Source organism: Pseudophryne corroboree, chromosome 6, assembly GCF_028390025.1.
Source record: "Pseudophryne corroboree isolate aPseCor3 chromosome 6, aPseCor3.hap2, whole genome shotgun sequence".
Lineage (NCBI taxonomy): Eukaryota > Metazoa > Chordata > Amphibia > Anura > Myobatrachidae > Pseudophryne > Pseudophryne corroboree.
The window spans coordinates 25,051,918-25,073,178 of NC_086449.1; the positions used below are offsets into that span (position 1 = coordinate 25,051,918).

The 21,261-nt window shown below is 49.7% G+C and overlaps 1 protein-coding gene across 6 annotated transcripts in view; it reads left to right on the forward strand.

The window, feature by feature from the left end:
• MINK1 (misshapen like kinase 1) overlaps window positions 1-21,261 on the forward strand; it is a 116,863-nt gene that overhangs the window by 72,264 nt on the left and 23,338 nt on the right. For 2 of the 6 annotated variants that reach the window (XM_063930784.1, XM_063930785.1), the window contains exons 7-18: window positions 3,499-3,629; window positions 4,396-4,450; window positions 8,762-8,840; window positions 10,094-10,269; window positions 10,405-10,474; window positions 10,615-10,819; window positions 11,142-11,249; window positions 13,124-13,210; window positions 17,032-17,217; window positions 17,321-17,452; window positions 19,267-19,503; window positions 20,298-20,383. In XM_063930784.1, the coding sequence (XP_063786854.1) occupies window positions 3,499-3,629; window positions 4,396-4,450; window positions 8,762-8,840; window positions 10,094-10,269; window positions 10,405-10,474; window positions 10,615-10,819; window positions 11,142-11,249; window positions 13,124-13,210; window positions 17,032-17,217; window positions 17,321-17,452; window positions 19,267-19,503; window positions 20,298-20,383 (1,552 nt within the window). The remainder of the gene's footprint in view (window positions 1-3,498; window positions 3,630-4,395; window positions 4,451-8,761; window positions 8,841-10,093; window positions 10,270-10,404; window positions 10,475-10,614; window positions 10,820-11,141; window positions 11,250-13,123; window positions 13,211-17,031; window positions 17,218-17,320; window positions 17,453-19,266; window positions 19,504-20,297; window positions 20,384-21,261) is intronic. The other 4 variants (XM_063930786.1, XM_063930787.1, XM_063930788.1 and 1 more) reach the window with 3 other exon arrangements.

The following is a 21,261-nucleotide window of genomic DNA, read 5'->3' on the forward strand; positions in this document are numbered from 1 at the left end:
ACTGTATTGTACTGGTCATTTATACCGTGTATACTGCCAGCCCCCTTTATATAATATAACTGTATTGTGCTGGTCATTTATACCGTGTATACTGCCAGCCCCCTAACTGTATTGTGCTGGTCATTTATACCGTGTGTATACTGCCAGCCCCCTTTATATAATATAACTGTATTGTGCTGGTCATTTATACCGTGTGTATACTGACAGCCCCCTTTATATAATATAACTGTATTGTGCTGGTCATTTATACCGTGTATACTGCCAGCCCCCTTTATATAATATAACTGTATTGTGCTGGTCATTTATACCGTGTGTATACTGACAGCCACCTTTATATAATATAACTGTATCGTGCTGGTCATTTATACCGTGTATACTGCCAGCCCCCTTTATATAATATAACTGTATCGTGCTGGTCATTTATACCGCGTGTATACTGCCAGCCCCCTTTATATAATATAACTGTATTGTGCTGGTCATTTATACCGTGTGTATACTGACAGCCCCCTTTATATAATATAACTGTATTGTGCTGGTCATTTATACCGTGTGTATACTGCCAGCCCCCTTTATATAATATAACTGTATTGTGCTGGTCATTTATACCGTGTGTATACTGCCAGCCCCCTTTATATAATATAACTGTATTGTGCTGGTCATTTATACCGTGTGTATACTGACAGCCCCCTTTATATAATATAACTGTATTGTGCTGGTCATTTATACCGTGTGTATACTGCCAGCCCCCTTTATATAATATAACTGTATTGTGCTGGTCATTTATACCGTGTGTATACTGACAGCCCCCTTTATATAATATAACTGTATTGTGCTGGTCATTTATACCGTGTGTATACTGACAGCCCCCTTTATATAATATAACTGTATTGTGCTGGTCATTTATACCGTGTGTATACTGACAGCCCCCTTTATATAATATAACTGTATTGTGCTGGTCATTTATACCGTGTGTATACTGCCAGCCCCCTTTATATAATATAACTGTATTGTGCTGGTCATTTATACCGTGTGTATACTGCCAGCCCCCTTTATATAATATAACTGTATTGTGCTGGTCATTTATACCGTGTGTATACTGACAGCCCCCTTTATATAATATAACTGTATTGTGCTGGTCATTTATACCGTGTGTATACTGCCAGCCCCCTTTATATAATATAACTGTATTGTGCTGGTCATTTATACCGTGTGTATACTGCCAGACCCCTTTATATAATATAACTGTATTGTGCTGGTCATTTATACCGTGTGTATACTGCCAGCCCCCTTTACATAATATAACTGTATTGTGCTGGTCATTTATACCGTGTGTATACTGACAGCCCCCTTTATATAATATAACTGTATTGTGCTGGTCATTTATACCGTGTGTATACTGCCAGCCCCCTTTATATAATATAACTGTATTGTGCTGGTCATTTATACCGCGTGTATACTGCCAGCCCCCTTTATATAATATAACTGTATTGTGCTGGTCATTTATACCGCGTGTATACTGCCGGCCCCCTTTATATAATATAACTGTATTATGCTGGTCATTTATACCGTGTATACTGACGGCCCCCTTTATATAATATAACTGTATTGTGCTGGTCATTTATACCGTGTGTATACTGACAGCCCCCTTTATATAATATAACTGTATTGTGCTGGTCATTTATACCGTGTGTATACTGCCAGCCCCCTTTATATAATATAACTGTATTGTGCTGGTCATTTATACCTTGTGTATACTGACAGCCCCCTTTATATAATATAACTGTATTGTGCTGGTCATTTATACCGTGTGTATACTGCCAGCCCCCTTTATATAATATAACTGTATTGTGCTGGTCATTTATACCGTGTGTATACTGCCAGCCCCCTTTATATAATATAACTGTATTGTGCTGGTCATTTATACCGTGTGTATACTGCCGGCCCCCTTTATATAATATAACTGTATTGTGCTGGTCATTTATACCGAGCGTATACTGCCGGCCCCCTTTATATAATATAACTGTATTGTGCTGGTCATTTATACCGTGCATACTGACAGCCCCCTTTATATAATATAACTGTATTGTGCTGGTCATTTATACCGTGTGTATACTGCCAGCCCCCTTTATATAATATAACTGTATTGTGCTGGTCATTTATACCGCGTGTATACTGCCAGCCCCCTTTATATAATATAACTGTATTGTGCTGGTCATTTATACCGCGTGTATACTGCCGGCCCCCTTTATATAATATAACTGTATTGTGCTGGTCATTTATACCGTGTATACTGACAGCCCCCTTTATATAATATAACTGTATTGTGCTGGTCATTTATACCGTGTGTATACTGACAGCCCCCTTTATATAATATAACTGTATTGTGCTGGTCATTTATACCGTGTATACTGCCAGCCCCCTTTATATAATATAACTATTGTGCTGGTCATTTATACCGTGTGTGTATACTGCCGGCCCCCTTTATATAATATAACTGTATTGTGCTGGTCATTTATACCGCGTGTATACTGCCGGCCCCCTTTATATAATATAACTGTATTGTGCTGGTCATTTATACCGTGTGTATACTGACAGCCCCCTTTATATAATATAACTGTATTGTGCTGGTCATTTATACCGTGTGTATACTGACAGCCCCCTTTATATAATATAACTGTACTGTGCTGGTCATTTATACCGTGTGTACACTGCCGGCCCCCTTTATATAATATAACTGTATTGTGCTGGTCATTTATACCGCGTGTATACTGCCGGCCCCCTTTATATAATATAACTGTATTGTGCTGGTCATTTTATACCGTGTGTATACTGACGGCCCCCTTTATATAATATAACTGTATTTGTGCTGGTCATTTATACCGTGTGTATACTGCCAGCCCCCTTTATATAATATAACTGTATTGTGCTGGTCATTTATACCGTGTGTATACTGCCAGCCCCCTTTATATAATATAACTGTATTGTGCTGGTCATTTATACCGTGTGTATACTGCCGGCCCCCTTTATATAATATAACTGTATTGTGCTGGTCATTTATACCGTGTGTATACTGCCGGCCCCCTTTATATAATATAACTGTATTGTGCTGGTCATTTATACCGTGTGTATACTGACAGCCCCCTTTATATAATATAACTGTATTTGTGCTGGTCATTTATACCGTGTGTATACTGCCAGCCCCCTTTATATAATATAACTGTATTGTGCTGGTCATTTATACCGTGTGTATACTGCCAGCCCCCTTTATATAATATAACTGTATTGTGCTGGTCATTTATACCGTGTGTATACTGCCAGCCCCCTTTATATAATATAACTGTATTGTGCTGGTCATTTATACCGTGTGTATACTGCCGGCCCCCTTTATATAATATAACTGTATTGTGCTGGTCATTTATACCGTGTGTATACTGCCGGCCCCGTTAGGTTTCTCACAGCTAAGTCTCCCCTCTTTCTTTGTCGTCTTGCCTGTCGCAGTGGATTTCGGGGTGAGTGCCCAACTGGATCGCACAGTGGGCAGAAGAAATACTTTCATTGGAACACCCTACTGGATGGCCCCGGAGGTCATTGCCTGTGATGAGAACCCAGACGCTACTTACGATTACAGGGTATGAAACGGTCATCTTCTGGCACATGTATGTTATGGTACTCGTAGCGCCCTCCTGTCTGTGTCACCCTGCAGGGGGAGGGGCACGCTCATAGCTCCCTTCTGTCTGTGTCACCCTGCAGGGGGAGGGGCACGCTCATAGCTCCCTTCTGTCTGTGTCACCCTACAGGGGGAGGGGCACGCTCATAGCTCCCTTCTGTCTGTGTCACCCTACAGGAGGAGGAGTAGGCATATAGCATCCTTCTGTCTGTGTAACCATGTCACCCTGCAGGGGGAGGGGCAGGCTCCTAGATCCCCTGTGTCTGTGTCACCCTGCATGGGGAGGGACACGCTCATAGCTCCTCCTCTGTATGATGGTGTTACCCTGCAGGGTGAGGGGTAGGCTTATAGCTCCCTTCTGTCTGTGTCACCCTGCAGGGGGAGGGGCAGCCTCATGGCTCCCTTCTGTCTGTGTCACTCTGTCACCCTGCAGGGGGAGGGACAGGCTCTTGGCTCCTCCTCTGTCTGTCTGACGGTGTCACCATGCAGGGGGAGGGACAGGCTCTTAGCTCCTCCTCCTCTGTCTGTCTGACGGTGTCACCCTGCAGGGGGAGGGACAGGCTCATAGCTCCTCCTCTGTGTGTGTGTGACGGTGTCACCCTGCAGGGGGAGGGTCACACTTTGATCTCCCTCCTTTGGGGGTCAGTGTAGCATGTAGCTGTGTGCGGGGTGGTGGAAGGGATGGTGATTTGTGATGCACTCCTGAACCTGTGATTGTGTCTCCGCAGAGTGACATTTGGTCGCTGGGAATCACCGCTATAGAGATGGCAGAAGGAGCGCCACGTAAGTTACTGTTGCTGTACTGTAATATTGCTCCAGAGAAAACGCTCCCCCCCCCCCCCCTCCCCCGGGAATTGTTCTGCTGTGTGAATTGAAGCATTATTTGTACAGGAACAGCTGTGTATTAATGGATTGTTCTTTCTGAAGCGACAATTCATGTTCACAAGCAGCCTATTGTGAGTGACGTTGTATGATGAGGTGTTAGTGCGGGTCTATGTACCAGTCAGTATTGCTTCTTATATCTGCGGGGCAGATTCGCCTTGTTGACGAAACTGATGTGTGGACTCTTGTCCAGACCATTGTGTTAACAAGCTGCTTAGTATATTGAGTGGCATTCGGGATATCTCAGATAAGTAGTGAAATTGTGAGAGAGGATTTCCTTCCGTTCTTAGGGGGTCATTTAATGAAGAATCTATTCGCACAGCTGATCGCAAGGAGATTGACAGAAAGAGGGCGTTTGTGGGTGGCAACTGACCGTTTTCAGGGAGTGGTTGGAAAAACGCAGGCGTGTCCAGGCGTTTGCTGGGCGGGTGTCTGACGTCAATTCCAGGATCAAAAAGACTGAAGTGATCGCAAGGGCTGAGTAAGTCCAGAGCTACTCAGAAACTGCAAAAAACTTTTTTGTCCTGCTCGGCTGCACACGCGTTCGCACACTTGCAAAACGAAAATACACTTCCCCGTGGGCGGCGACTATGCATTTGCACGGCTGCTAAAAGTAGCTAGCGAGCGATCAACTCTGAATGACCCCCTTAGTACAAGTTGCATTCCCCCACCAGAGTATCTGCAGCTCCCAGGGTACCAAATGGTCATGGGGCGGTCCTAGAGGCCCCAGGCCACCTCCACCCAAACAGAAGTCCATCTGCACTTCCCCATGGGATGGGAGAAGACATTTGATGACGCTTACTAACGTCTGATCCAGGTGGCGATTATTAATCGGTTCATATCAGCTCTGGCTTGCAGCTTCCATCTTGTTCGTTAGGCTTGGCTCTGACATGGTTCTACAGAAAGTGTAGTCCTTCCCCAGGGCAAATACAGATTCCTACACACTCTCCATATGTTTTGGTTGAATGAAAGTACTCTTCAAATGGTTCCTTATCCTGGGTGGTAATGCCCAGGACATAATGTAATGTAATACCCCTTTCAGACAGAGGAAAGAAACGGGAATTTGCCAGGACCTTTCTCTGTGTGAAAGTGTCCTCCCGGGTCACAATTGCCGGGGCTTCGACCCTGGTCATGAAGCCCCGGCAATTTTGAGACTGGTGGAACCCTTCAAACAGAGAGAGGACCCTGTATAAGGTGGCTTGCCCTGGCTAATTCCAGGGTCCAAATGCTTGCCCCAGGCGTTTTCAGCTCCTGTGTGTAAGGGGGTAATGTCCTGGGACTTGGATCCAACCTGCGTTCTAAAAGCTGTAAAAAACGAGGGTCCGAGCCCTGGCTTTTGTGTGAATGGTATGACAGAGTTAATAAAGCAGTTTTAACCATTACAACCAAGGAATTAAGAGCAAGTTTCCATTGGCAACCTCCCAACAAGAAGTGCCCCGTATGGACTTATCCTAGAGCCCTGTCCAACTATTGTGCAACTGTTGACTAGCCCTGTCCAACTATTGTGCAACTGTTGACTAGCCCTGTCCAACTATTGTGCAACTGTTGACTAGCCCTATCCAACTATTGTGCAACTGTTGACTAGCCCTGTCCAACTATTGTGCAACTGTTGACTAGCCCTGTCCAACTATTGTGCAACTGTTGACTAGCCCTGTCCAACTATTGTGCAACTGTTGACTAGCCCTGTCCAACTATTGTGCAACTGTTGACTAGCCCTGTCCAACTATTGTGCAACTGTTGACTAGCCCTGTCCAACTATTGTGCAACTGTTGACTAGCCCTGTCCAACTATTGTGCAACTGTTGACTAGCCCTGTCCAACTATTGTGCAACTGTTGACTAGCCCTGTCCAACTATTGTGCAACTGTTGACTAGCCCTGTCCAACTATTGTGCAACTGTTGACTAGCCCTGTCCAACTATTGTGCAACTGTTGACTAGCCCTGTCCAACTATTGTGCAACTGTTGACTAGCCCTGTCCAACTATTGTGCAACTGTTGACTAGCCCTGTCCAACTATTGTGCAACTGTTGACTAGCCCTGTCCAACTATTGTGCAACTGTTGACTAGCCCTGTCCAACTATTGTAATGGGTGGTTGAGGCAGGAGATGTATCTCTACCATCTGATGGTGAGGAGACGCCACACTGAGTCTTAATGTACTAGGTAGCCTGTATGGATGACCATCTTCTAGAATTGGGGCTGTTTTCCTCCATTGCAGCACACAGGGTATGTCCTTTTACCTGGCTGGGCAGTTCTGATCCAGACATACATAATACCATTACATTCGCTTATTTAAGGGACAATGCCAGACCCCAATAACCCCAGACAGCTTGTTTTCTCCTGACCATTCCAGCGATCTGTATTCTCAGGGATGAAAAGGAGAAGGCAGAGTTCCTAAGGCATCAGCGCCATTATCCCTCCCAAAGTATTTGCAGCAACCTGTGAAAATATGGGGGTTCCCGGAAACAGTGTTGGTATCGCAAATCAAATGCCCCCTCTGTGTGGCACCAGGTCATGGGACCATCTCAACCAGACATTGATGACCGTTCTGTGACCGTTCCTGGTCTCTCAGTTTCCGACTCTGCTTTCCCGCATCTCCCTCTTGGGCCAGATGTTCTCTCTCGGGGATTATTCTTTCAGCCCGCACTTACGCAAAGAGGATCCTGCTGCTGTTCAGACCGCACTGCGGGAATGGATGACATTTTCCTGTGTCTATTATAGGGTTTTATAATCCTTTCTGTTCCCGATGTGGTCACAGGTTTCCACCCAACTTGTTTTCCAGCTCTTGTTTTCGTTTCCCTAGAACATTGTTTCCCAACCTTGGTCCTCAAGGCACACTAAAAGTCTAGGTTTTAGGGCAAGCTATGCTTGAGAAAAGGTGACTTAATTAGTACCTTGGATTTTTTTTTATTTGACCATCACTAAATCCTGGACTTTTAGTGTACCTCGAGGACCAAGGTTGGAACTGCTCTAGAAGGAACCAGGAGAAAGGCCTAGCTCTCCTTTTCTTTTTTTTTTCTTCTTTTTTTTTTCTTCTTTTTTTTCTTTTTAATTCTATTTTTGAGGTTCTTGTTCCTCCCCTCCATACCAGCTGGTGCTGTGTTAAGTGTGTTTGATGGAACCGGTCATGTTCCGTCACACGTCTGTCCTCTTTCAACGTTTGTAGCCAAGGAACCTGAGCCGTGTTGTGTAAGTCCCGCAGGCTGGGCCATACTGTATACCTTCATTCTGTTCCCCTGTATCTCCTAGCTCAGAGGCTCCCAAACTTTTTGGAATCACGGCACCCTAGAGCATCAGAATTTTTTTTTTCACGGCGCCCCTAGGCCAAAAGTTTCTTATTGAGAAATTTAGAAAGAAATATTAAATTTAGCAAACTATGTTTAGATGTCATCCTTAGGTTCTATTATGTGGTGAGGGACAAGATTTGCTTCTGTTTGTCACATATTTTAGGATTGGCAGCCACCGGCACTGGTTTTGCCATAAATAATTTGAATTGTTCCTGGACCACCAACCCAAGGCACCCCTGCAGGTGTCCCGAGGTGCCCCACGGTGCCACTGCACACAGTTTGAGAACCCCTGTCCTCGCTAGTACTTCGGCTAATCGCACCTGGCAGCCCTTCTCCATATCTCATCTGGCTTTTCATGAAAACAAGACAGTCCATCGTCCCATCCTAAGGTGGACTTGTTTGTAACGTCCTTGTGTCCCCGCTCTAAACAGATTCACTCCTTGGGCTTAGAGCATTGCCCGTGACTCTGGGTGGTCCATTATACAAATGCCCTGTATATCCTTTACCAGGACAGTAGGAAGGCACGTGATGCCTGCGAATCAGGTGCAGAGTGGTCAGCAGTGCAGTATCTGGAGATGTGTCGGGTGGTCTGCAGCACGGTTGATGTAGCTGAGCTGTAGGCAGAAGTATAATTAATGTATACAGGTTATTAACTGTAGTCTCCAGTATCCATTGTACTGTAGTGCAGACTGGTCCATATAGTGTAATGTTCATTCTAGCACCTTGCACCTGCCACAACCCATGCAGTTCCTCCTTCCTGCCTGGGGTGTCGCACTATGCTCTGGTGCTTCTAGCGCACTCTGGTCTGTGTCTCAGAGGTTGTGACAGGTGTAGGGTGCTAAAATGTGTACACACATTGTAATGCTCACTGACGCTTGGCTATTGTATAAAGCCTATTCACACACCGCCCTTCTCTCTTGTCTCGCCAGCCCTCTGCGATATGCATCCTATGAGAGCCCTCTTCCTCATCCCCAGAAATCCTCCTCCCAAACTGAAATCCAAGAAGTGGTAAGTACCTCGTTATGGCGCTAGTCACATGACAGCCATGTAGTTCCAGATGCATGGAAAAGATTATAGCATCGTATCAAATTAACTGCGCGAGGCAACACGACCAATTCATTTCCGGCAATACAATATTATAGTAATATTTACAGCGCACCACCGCTTACACACAGCTATATAGAAAATGTTAGTCATTCATTTCGATCCCTGCCCCGTAGGACCTAGCAATCTAAATTTACTAACACACAAGTGCAATCATAAGACACCATAGTTTCCCGGTATAGTATGGAGAGTAGTCTGACCAATCAAGAGACGGCATACCTTCCCGGTATAGTATGGGGAGTGGTCTGACCAATCATCAGACAGCATACCTTTCTGGCATAGTATTGGGAGTGGTCTGACCAATCATCAGACAGCATACCTTTCTGGTATAGTATGGGGGAGTGGTCTGACCAATCATCAGACTCCATAGCTTCCTGGTATAGTATGGAGAGTAGTCTGACTAATCAACAGACAGCATACCTTCCCGGTATAGTATGGGGAGTGGTCTGACCAATCATCAGACAGCATACCTTTCTGGTATAGTATGGGGAGTGGTCTGGCCAATCATCAGACTCCATAGCTTCTTGAAATAGTATGGGGGGTGGTCTGGCCAATCATCAAACAACATAGCTTCCTCGAATAGTATGGGGAGTGGTCTGATCAATCATCAGACAGCATACCTTTCTGGTATAGTATTGGGAGTGGTCTGACCAATCATCAGACAGCATACCTTTCTGGTATAGTATGGGGGAGTGGACTGACCAATCATCAGACTCCATAGCTTCCCGGTATAGTATGGAGAGTAGTCTGACCAATCAACAGACAGCATACCTTCCCGGTATAGTATGGGGAGTGGTCTGACCAATCATCAGACAGCATAACTTTCTGGTATAGTATGGGGGAGTGGTCTGACCAATCATCAGACTCCATAGCTTCCCGGTATAGTATGGAGAGTAGTCTGACCAATCAACAGACAGCATACCTTCCCGGTATAGTATGGGGAGTGGTCTGACCAATCACCAGACAGCATACCTTTCTGGTATAGTATTGGGAGTGGTCTGATCAATCATCAGACAGCATACCTTTCTGGTATAGTATGGGGGGTGGTCTGACCAATCATCAGACTCCATAGCTTCTTGAAATAGTATGGTGGGTGGCCTGGCCAATCATCAGACAGCATTGTGTGTCCTCCTCTGTCCTGGTTTTTCTCTTTATAGGTCCAAGAAATTTATTGACTTTATTGACACCTGTCTAATCAAGAACTATATGAGCCGTCCACCCACCGAGCAGCTCCTGAAATACCCTTTTATCAGGGACCAGCCCACGGAGAGGCAGGTCAGGATCCAGCTGAAAGACCACATTGACCGCTCCAGGAAAAAGCGCGGGGAGAAAGGTAGGTCCGCCCCGGTGACGTGTGCTAAGAGGCTGTTAGAGGTCAGTGTCCTGGTGAGCTTGCCACCCCCATACCATTTCCCTGTCTAAGATTTGCACGAGGTAAGAGGTCTGTTTGTGTTCCTGTACGATATAGATGAGACGGAGTACGAGTACAGCGGCAGTGAGGACGAGGAGGAGAATCACGGGGAGGAAGGAGAACCAAGGTGAGGTCACCTTCTGGTCCCCGTTCCCTAGGCTGTAATGTCTGTGTCGGCCAGTTACATCGTGTACACGGTGTCCTCCTGACTTCAGGGTCCATTCATGACCAGACTAGTTGCAGCACCTTCTGCTTTGTGTTTGTCAGCTCCATCATGAACGTACCGGGGGAGTCCACACTTAGACGCGAGTTCCTGCGGCTGCAGCAGGAGAACAAGAGTAATTCCGAAGCCTTGAAGCAGCAGCAGATGGGCCCTCAGCACAGAGACTCGGAGGCACATATCAAACAGCTGCTGCACGAGCGGCAGAGGCGCATCGAGGAACAGAAGGAGGAGCGGAGGCGTGTGGAGGAAGTAAGGGTCTCACTGTATCTTCCCAGTGGTCACCTCTCGTGTCCAGGCCGGCCTTTCCATCAGAGTACTGAGGCCATCTGCAGGGCTGGCTGGGACCAGACACTGTGGTTTTTATTGTATGCCTCAGTGTGAGCCAAGAATACTCGGCAGTGATCTATGGAAAGTCCGTGTGGTTAGCTGGTCCCATGAATGGTTATTCTTTCCCTGCCTGTGGTTTGTCTCCTGTAAAGTGAGTTTTATTTCATAGGTGCTTGGCTGAGGAGCTTATATCCTCACGTCGGTTACATTTACTGCAGTGCGCTCATTCCTGTCCCGTTTGCAGCAACAGCACCGGGAGAGAGAGCAGAGGAAGCAGCAGGAGAAGGAACAGCAGAGGAGGCGCGATGACATCCGCCGGGAGGAGGAGAGGCGCATGGCGGAGAGGGAGCAGGTTAGTCTCCAGGGAAAGGGCAGGACGGTGGCATGTTCATGACCGGGCACTGCAGGACGGAGGCACATTTATAACTTTGGGCACTGCACTGCACTTCAGGGTGAGGACTTTTTCAAAACTGCGGGCACTGCGCTGCACTGCAAGGCGGTGGCACATTTATATCTGATAGCACTGGCCCACACTGCTGGACGAGGCTTGTTCATAACTCTGGGCACTACCCCACACTGCAGGACGGTGGCACGTTCATATCTGCGGGCACACTGCAGGACAGAGGCTTATTCATGTGTAGGTGCACTGCACCACACTGCAGGATGAGGACACATTCAAAACTGCATGCACTGCGCCACAATCCAGGGTGGATATATGCATATGTGGGTGCGATGCTATACTGCGGGACAGTGGTACATTCATATCTGCGGGCACGCACTGCACTGCAGGATGATGGCTTTTCCAGAACTGCAGGTTCTGCGCCACAATCCAGGATGTGGAGGCACATTCATATCTGCGGGCACTGCAGCACAGGGGGGAGGCAAATGTCTAACAACTGGCACTGTGTCACACTGCAGGATGAGGGCACATTCAAAAGTCTGCGGGCGCTATACTACAATACAGGATGGTGGCGCATTCATATCTGCGGGCGCTATACTACAATACAGGATGGTGGCGCATTCATATCTGCGGGCACTATGCTACAATACAGGATGGTGGGGCATTCATATCTGCGGGCACTATGCTACAATACAGGACGGTGGCGCATTCATATCTGCGGGCGCTATACTACAATACAGGATGGTGGGGCATTCATATCTGCGGGCGCTATGCTACAATACAGGATGGTGGCGCATTCATATCTGCGGGCGCTATACTACAATACAGGACGGTGGGGCATTCATATCTGCGGGCGCTATGCTACAATACAGGACAGTGGCGCATTCATATCTGCGGGCGCTATGCTACAATACAGGACGGTGGGGCATTCATATCTGCGGGCGCTATGCTACAATACAGGACAGTGGCGCATTCATATCTGCGGGCGCTATGCTACAATACAGGACGGTGGGGCATTCATATCTGCGGGCGCTATGCTACAATACAGGACGGTGGGGCATTCATATCTGCGGGCGCTATGCTACAATACAGGATGGTGGCGCATTCATATCTGCGGGCGCTATACTACAATACAGGACGGTGGGGCATTCATATCTGCGGGCGCTATGCTACAATACAGGACAGTGGCGCATTCATATCTGCGGGCGCTATGCTACAATACAGGACGGTGGGGCATTCATATCTGCGGGCGCTATGCTACAATACAGGACAGTGGCGCATTCATATCTGCGGGCGCTATGCTACAATACAGGACGGTGGGGCATTCATATCTGCGGGCGCTATGCTACAATACAGGACGGTGGCGCATTCATATCTGCGGGCGCTATGCTACAATACAGGACAGTGGCGCATTCATATCTGCGGGCGCTATACTACAATACAGGACGGTGGGGCATTCATATCTGCGGGCGCTATGCTACAATACAGGACAGTGGCGCATTCATATCTGCGGGCGCTATGCTACAATACAGGACACTGCAGGGTTTGTGTATAGTGTTATCTGCTACCTGTGACTGTCACGCTGTAGGATTTGGCCCCTGTTCCTGTCATCACTGGCCCCAGTCTCTGTCTGTACCTTGCAGTGGTTCCCCCCCTGATAATTGCTTTGTGGGGGAGGGGGGGAGTAATTCTCACGTGGTCCTTGTCTGTTACCCTGTGGCGGAAGGGGATATTCCTGTGTAACACCGGGCGTTTCCTCCTTCCCACCTGTGTTTTCTATGATTCTTCCGTCTGTCTCCTGGCTCTTTCTGTATCTCTCCTCATAGGAGTATATCAGGCACAAGTTAGAGGAAGAACAGAGACAGTTAGAGATTCTACAGCAGCAGCTTCTGCAGGAACAGGCCCTGTTACTGGTAAATGCCCGCTCATTCCTGTTACTTATTACAGTGCGGCCTCTGCTCCTCCCCCGCACACACTGTGACACTACTGCACCCAGCCACTGTGTGCTGTCTCCCTGTACTGTACACATCACTGCACCCAGCCACCATATGCTGTCTCCCTGTGCTGTACACATCACTGCACCCAGCCACCATATGCTGTCTCCCTGTGCTGTACACACCATTGCACCTAGCTACCGTGTGCTGTCGCCCTGTACTGTACACACCACTGCACCTAGCTACCATGTGCTGTCTCCCTGTACTGTACACCACTGCACCTAGCTACCATGTGCTGTCTCCCTGTACTGTACACACCACTGCACCTAGCTACCATATGCTGTCTCCCTGTACTGTACACCACTGCACCTAGCTACCATCTGCTGTCTCCCTGTACTGTACACCACTGCACCTAGCTACCATGTGCTGTCTCCCTGTACTGTACACACCACTGCACCTAGCTACCATATGCTGTCTCCCTGTACTGTACACACCACTGCACCTAGCTACCATGTGCTGTCTCCCTGTACTGTACACACCACTGCACCTAGCTACCATATGCTGTCTCCCTGTACTGTACACACCACTGCACCTAGCTACCATGTGCTGTCTCCCTGTACTGTACACACCACTGCACCTAGCTACCATATGCTGTCTCCCTGTACTGTACACACCACTGCACCTAGCTACCATGTGCTGTCTCCCTGTACTGTACACACCACTGCACCTAGCCACCATATGCTGTCTCCCTGTACTGTACACACCACTGCACCTAGCCACCATATGCTGTCTCCCTGTACTGTACACACCACTGCACCTAGCCACCATATGCTGTCTCCCTGTACTGTACACACCACTGCACCTAGCCACCATATGCTGTCTCCCTGTACTGTACACACCACTGCACCTAGCCACCATATGCTGTCTCCCTGTACTGTACACACCACTGCACCTAGCCAACCACTGATATTTCCCTGTACTGTACACACCACTGCACCCAGCCACCACGTGCTGTCTCCCTGTACTGTACACACTACTGCAACCACGCACCATCTGCTGTCTCCTTGTACTGTACAAACCACTACACCCTGCCACCATGTACTGTCTCACTGTACTGTACACACACCACTGCACCCAGCCACCATGTGCTGTCTTCCTGTACTGTACGCACCACTGCACCCAGCCACCATGTGCTGTCTCACTGTACTTTACGCACCACTGCACCCTCCCACCCTGTGCTATCTCCATGTACTGTGCACACTACTGCACCCTGCCACCGTGTGCTGTCTCCCTGTACTGTTCACACCACTGCACCCTGCCTCCCTGTGCTGTTTCCCTGTACTGTACACAACACTGCACCCAGCCTCCACGTGCTATCTCCCTGTACTGTACACACCACTGCACCGTGCCACCCTGTGCTGTCTCACTATACACACCACTGCACCGTGCCACCCTGTGCTGTCTCATTGTACTGTACACACCACTGCACCCTGCCACCCTGTGCTGTCTCCCTGTACTGTACACACTACTGCATCCAGCCACCATGTGCTATCTCTCTTTACTGTACGCAGCACTGCACCCAGCCACCATGTGCTGTCTCCTTGTACTGCACCCAGCCACCCTGTACTGTACACACTACTGCACCCAGCCACCATTTGCTGTGTCCCTGTACTGTACACACCACTGCACCCAACCACCATGTGCTGTCTCACTGTACAGTACATACCACTGCACCCAACCACCATGTGCTGTCTCACTGTACTGTACACACCACTGCACCCTGCCACCCTGTGCTGTCTCCCTGTACTGTACACACTACTGCATCCAGCCACCACGTGCTGTCTCCCTGTACTGTACACACTACTGCACCCAGTCACCACGTGCTGTCTCCCTGTACTGTACACACCACTGCACCCAGTCACCATGTGCTGTCTCACTGTACAGTACACACCACTGCACCCAACCACCATGTGCTGTCTCCCTGTACTGTACACACCACTGCACCCTGCCTCCCTGTGCTGTCTCCCTTTACTGTACACACCACTGCACCCTGCCTCCCTGTGCTGTCTCCCTGTACTGTACACACGACTGCACCCTGCCACCCTGTGCTGTCTCCCTGTACTGTACACACTACTGCACCCTGCCACCCTGTGCTGTCTCCCTGTACTGTACACACTACTGCATCCAGCCACCATGTGCTGTCTCCCTGTACTGTACACACTACTGCACCCAGCCACCATGTGCTGTCTCACTGTACTTTACACACCACTACACCCTGCCACCCTGTGCTATATCCATGTACTGTACATACTACTGCACCCTGCGCTGTCTCCCTGTACTGTACACACCACTGCACACAGGCACCCTGTGCTGTCTCCCTGTACTGTACACACGACTGCACCCAGCCACCCTGTGCTGTCTCCCTGTACTGTACACACCACTGCACCCAGCCACCATGTGCTGTCTCACTGTACTGTACACACCACTGCACCCAGCCACCATGTGCTGTCTCACTGTACTGTACACACCACTGCACCCAGCCACCACGTGCTGTCTCCCTGTATTGTACACACCACTGCATTCAGCCACCATGTGCTGTCTCACTGTACTGAACACACCACTCCACTGCACCCAGCCACCCTGTACTGTCTCATTGTACTGTACACTCCACTGCACCCAACAACCATGTGCTGTCTCACTGTACTGTACACACTACTGCACCCTGCCACCCTGTGCTGTCTCCCTGTACTGTACACACTACTGCACACAGCCATCCTGTGCTGTCTCCCTGTACTGTACACACCACTGCACACAGCCATCCTGTGTTGTCTCCCTGTACTGTACACACCACTGCACCCAGCCACCATGTGCTGTCTCACTGTACTGTACGCAGCACTTCACCCAGCCACCATGTGCTGTACACACTACTGCACCCAGCCACCTTGTGTTGTCTCCCTGTACTGTACACACCACTGCACCCAGCCTCCACGTGCTCTCCCCCTGTACTGTACACACCACTGCACCCTGCCACCCTGTGCTGTACACACCACTGCACCCAGCCTCCACGTGCTGTCTCCCTGTACTGTACACACCACTGCACCCTGCCACCCTGTACTGTACACACCACTGCACCCTGCCACCCTGTGCTGTCTCCCTGTACTGTACACACCACTGCACCCTGCCACCCTGTGCTGTCTCCCTGTACTGTACACACCACTGCACCCTGCCACCCTGTGCTGTCTCCCTGTACTGTACACACCACTGCACCCTGTACTGTACACACCACTGCACCCATCCTCCACGTGCTGTCTTCCTGTACTGTACACACTACTGCACCCTGCCACCCTGTACTGTACACACCACTGCACCCAGCCACCGCGTTCTGTGCTTACACCCGCTCTGCTACATCACCACCCCATGCTCTGTACATGCACTCACTACTACACCCAGCCACCGTGTACTGTGCTTACACCCGCTCTGCTACATCACCACCCCACGTCCTGTACATGCACACTGCTACACCCAGCTGAGCGCCGGTGACCTCCATATCACCTACTTGGCAGCGGAGTGCCCATGTCACACTGTTAGACTGGAAACAGGTCCTAGGGGAGACATAATTTAGGATGAACCTGTCCCTTTCCTTCCACTCTGCGTCCCTCTCGTCTCTCCCTTACACTTGTGACGTTGTACTTACTGTGTGTCTGTACTGGGTGTATAGCCAGTGATAGCGTCACCCGCAGCCGACAGTGTTACGTGGCATTGCTACTGGCAGACGCACTCAGCAAGCTTTGTCTGGGCAGGAGTACAAGCGCAAACAGCTGGAGGAGCAGCGCCAGTCGGAGCGTCTGCAGCGGCAACTGCAGCAGGAGCACGCCTACCTGAAGTCCCTGCAGCAGCAGCAACACCAGCAGCAGGAGAAGAAGCCCCTCTATCACTATAACCGGGCCGTCATGAACCCCAGCGAGAAGCCCGCCTGGGCTAGAGAGGTAGGCCCGCCGATTACCCACAGTCCTCAGGAGCGATGAGAAATCACACTGGCTCCCAATACCTCCTATGAGGGCTCATGGCTATAAATGTCTTTTCCTTGAGGTGGAGGAACGCTCGCGGCTGAACAAGCAGAGCTCTCCGCTCTCCATCACCAAGCTGGGATCCGTGGAGTGTGCCGGGACCCCTACACAAACCCCTCCCTCACAGCGGCCGCTAGACATCCAGGAACACAAGGTAGGACAGCACCCTCTAGTGGTGGTCTCTATAACCACTCAACGTTCGTTGAATATGTGGCCCAAAATGCTTTGTAACCTGAAGTCATTGCTAAGAGCAGGACTCAAACCCGATCAGTGGGGTCAATTCAATTTGCCGACAGTTGAATAGAGCTGGGAATTGGCTCCCGTCGCTGTTCAGTTCTGTTCACGTTAAGTCGGCGAATGCCCGTTCTCCCGGACTTAACAGGTTGATTTGTCGGGATTCTCCGACTTAACTGCCCGGCGCGATGCTGATCCCCGACAGAATCAGCCGCGCGACAGTACTTTTGTCGGATTTCTACTCGCACCCCCAGGAGGTGCGAGAAGAAATACCGACAATTAAGTGTGACATGGCGCTGTATTGAATAGAGCCGGCAGCTAATTCCCGGCGCTATTAAAACTGTCGGCTAATTGAATTGACCCCAGTTTGTTTAAATATGAAGCATCACAGGTAATGGACTAAATATTTTTTATGATGTGCATTCCCTATTATGATCCGTGTTACAGGTGGCGGTAAGTGTCCGCCGGGTCTCATTGGGGTCGATTCAATTCACTGACAGTTGAATAGCTCCCGGCGCTATTCAATACAGCGACAAGTGACCCTCAATTGTCGGGAATTCTTCTCTCATCCCCGGGGGATGAGAGAAGAAACCCGACAAAAGTGCTGCCGCGAGGCTTATTCTGTTGGGAATCAGCCTTGCGCCGGGAAGTTAAGTTGGAGAATGCCCGTTCTCCCGACAATTCAACCTGTTTAGTCGGCGAGAACTGGCCATCGCCGACTTAACTGGAGCTGAATTGAATAGCGTCGGGAGCTTATTTTCCGGCACTATTCAACTGTCGCTGAATAGAATTGACCCCCTTATTTATTACGCAGTGATAGGTAATATATCAGGACAGCGTTTTACTACTCTGCGCTTCTTGTAAACCCTGCGACCGGGTGCAATCTGGCTCGCAAAGAACGTGTCGCTGGGGGCAGTTGCGGGTAGCTGTGCGTGTAGCTGAGACCCCCCTGTGCATAGTCTCTGCTTACAGGAATACACTGTGACAGGTTGTAGCAGCAGACCCTTACACCGATAAAGCTTGTAGGCCACAAGCAGCTCGGGGTCTCCACGTGCGCTGCTGGCAGATCTCTCTCCTGGGTCATCTGTTCTATAATACGTCTGCGGCGCTCTCACGCCATCCATTCGTTCCTGCGCGGCACCATCGGCCTGGCGTCTTGCTTCGGGAGGTCGACGTCACATGACTAGATCCAGACGCTCTTTCTGTACTTCTGCTCTGGTAGGAAGACGGTGCTCTGCGGTGCCTCTCTCGCATTAGAGATTTTTGATCCTGCAGTTGGATCTCGCAGTCTTGGGCCGGCAACGTTTGGGAACAGGATGAGGGTCCTTTCCGCTGAACGTTTAGCGCACTGCGATACCAGTATAATAGATTTAATGTACTTTGCCTACGGGGCGCAAGTAAAGTAATACCTTACGTCTGTATAGCTTGCTACTCTCCAGACGCAAATCCTCATAATTCCTATTTGTAACTGATTAAGCCGCCGTGTGATTATGACGGATTATGTCATGTTATTGTATAGTAAGGAGCCCTTCCATAGGGGAGAGAACCTTGTATTAGCCTGCTAAGTTCTTATTTAGTGATCAGTATAGAGATATGTTCCTGTGTAACACGTAACCTGTATCTCCAGCACTCAGTCCAATGTTACCTAGCTTTGTGTATATGGGGATTCAGTCTCCTGTGACAAATCGCCATCCACCCATTTGTGTATCCATTCATCCATCTCTTCCATCCCAGCCGTTCCGCGCCACCCCACAAAACCGCATGGCCCTGAAACCCAACCCACGGCCCAATTCCCTGCAAGACCCGCCAGCAGCTCACGTCACCAGCCGCCAGCCCGCTATGATCCCTCCGGCCTCACGCGGCCAGCTCGCCCGTCAGAGCTCAGACCCCTCCCCTGATGCGGTTGTACCCTCAGCCCAGCCAGACAGGGGACCCTGGGTGAAATTGGAGCCGGAGGTCCCTCCTCCCAAGGTAACGCAGACACAGAGCTCTCTCCTGTGCTGCTGGTAATGAGTCTACGCTTTGCTGTCCTCTGCATTTTACTGCGTCCTGTCCGGCGGTGACTTCTCCGTCTTTACCTCTGCAGCTGCTGCACCTGTCTGTTCTTCATCTGCTCTCTCTTGATGCCCTTTCCAAACTGGCACTAGTATATAGGCGCTTGCTGGCCGCATTTTCTAACCGTTAATCCATGTATCGTCTCCATGATTGCATCTATCTGCTCTCCTCTGTAACAGCTGCCATCTATTACCCATAATCCCAAGGGGCTCTCTTGTATATCTGATTCCGCCTTTGGCGCTTCCTGTTCCTACCGTTTTCACTCTGCAAGTTTCTGCCTGTCTGATGCCCTTTCCCACAGTTCTCTCTGTCGTGTGCTTCTAACCAGGCTCACACGGACTAATGCATGCGACTTTCTCTCTGCAATAACCTGATGCAGTAGTCAGGGCCCTGGCTTCTCTCTTCCTTAACACACGGACTGCAGATTGTGTCCATCTTCGGTCTCTTCTGTGTCTCATCGGGATTCGGTTTCCTCCTCTTGTTCTCTCGTCATCCACCCCTAACTTACTAATGATTACCTGTCTGGCTTCTTCCATATTTCTCTAATGCGGGCCAGTCGCCTCAACTCAGTGGTAGCGGCCATTTTGTGTGCTGAACCAGTACTTGGCCGATGTCACTACAAGATGGCTGCCTCCACTGTGTGTGAGGGCAACAGGTGCTGTTAATGGCTATGTCATTATATCAGTCCCTCACATTTCCTTCCATCTTAGGTTCCTCAGCGAACAACGTCCATAGCAACAGCCCTGAACACAAGTGGGTCCGGAGGAACCAGGCAGGTCCAGGCTGTGAGAGCCAGGTAACACATTTAAGGGAGATATCTGTACATTATAGGGGAGAGCCTATTAGGCCCATAGTTCAGTATATTGCAAAGACTGAGAATACGCTGCTAACTGCGGCAACACCGTACATCGGTGTTGTCCTCTCATTGGCGTTACTTGTCAGTGCCCTTGTATGACCATTTGCAGGGAAATTACAAAGCGCCCTATCGTAGGAGTTATTGGTGGCCCCACTGGTCTGGTTTGTCACCCGACCACTGGCTAGAGACTGTTAATGATTTAGGAAGATTCGGGTCGACTGCAGCACAAACACACAGTGGCTGGGGACAGATGCATTGTGTATGGGCTACTGCAATAAATAGTCCTTTTTAAGTATTGAGATTGGCTGCTAGTGGCCAATAGCAATGTACGACTGAGGAGACAGATAAAGATGTGGCGTACCAACTGAGGGCGGTCTAGGGAGGCCCGCAGACACTGAGGGCAGTCTAGGGAGGCCTGCAGACACTGAGGTCGGTCTAGAGAGGCCTGCAGACACTGAGGTCGGTCTAGAGAGGCCTGCAGACACTGAGGTCGGTCTAGAGAGGCCTGCAGACACTGAGGTCGGTCTAGGGAGGCCCGCAGGCACTGAGGTCGGTCTAGGGAGGCCCGCAGGCACTGAGGGCGGTCTAGGGAGGCCCGCGGACACTGAGGGCGGTCTAGGGAGGCCCGCGGACACTGAGGGCGGTCTAGGGAGGCCCGCAGACAAGGGAGGCCCGCAGACACTGAGGGCGGTCTAGAGAGGCCCGCGGACACTGAGGGCGGTCTAGGGAGTCCCGCAGGCACGGAGGGCGGTCTAGGGAGTCCCGCAGGCACGGAGGGCGGTCTAGGGAGTCCCGCAGGCACTGAGGGCGGTCTAGGG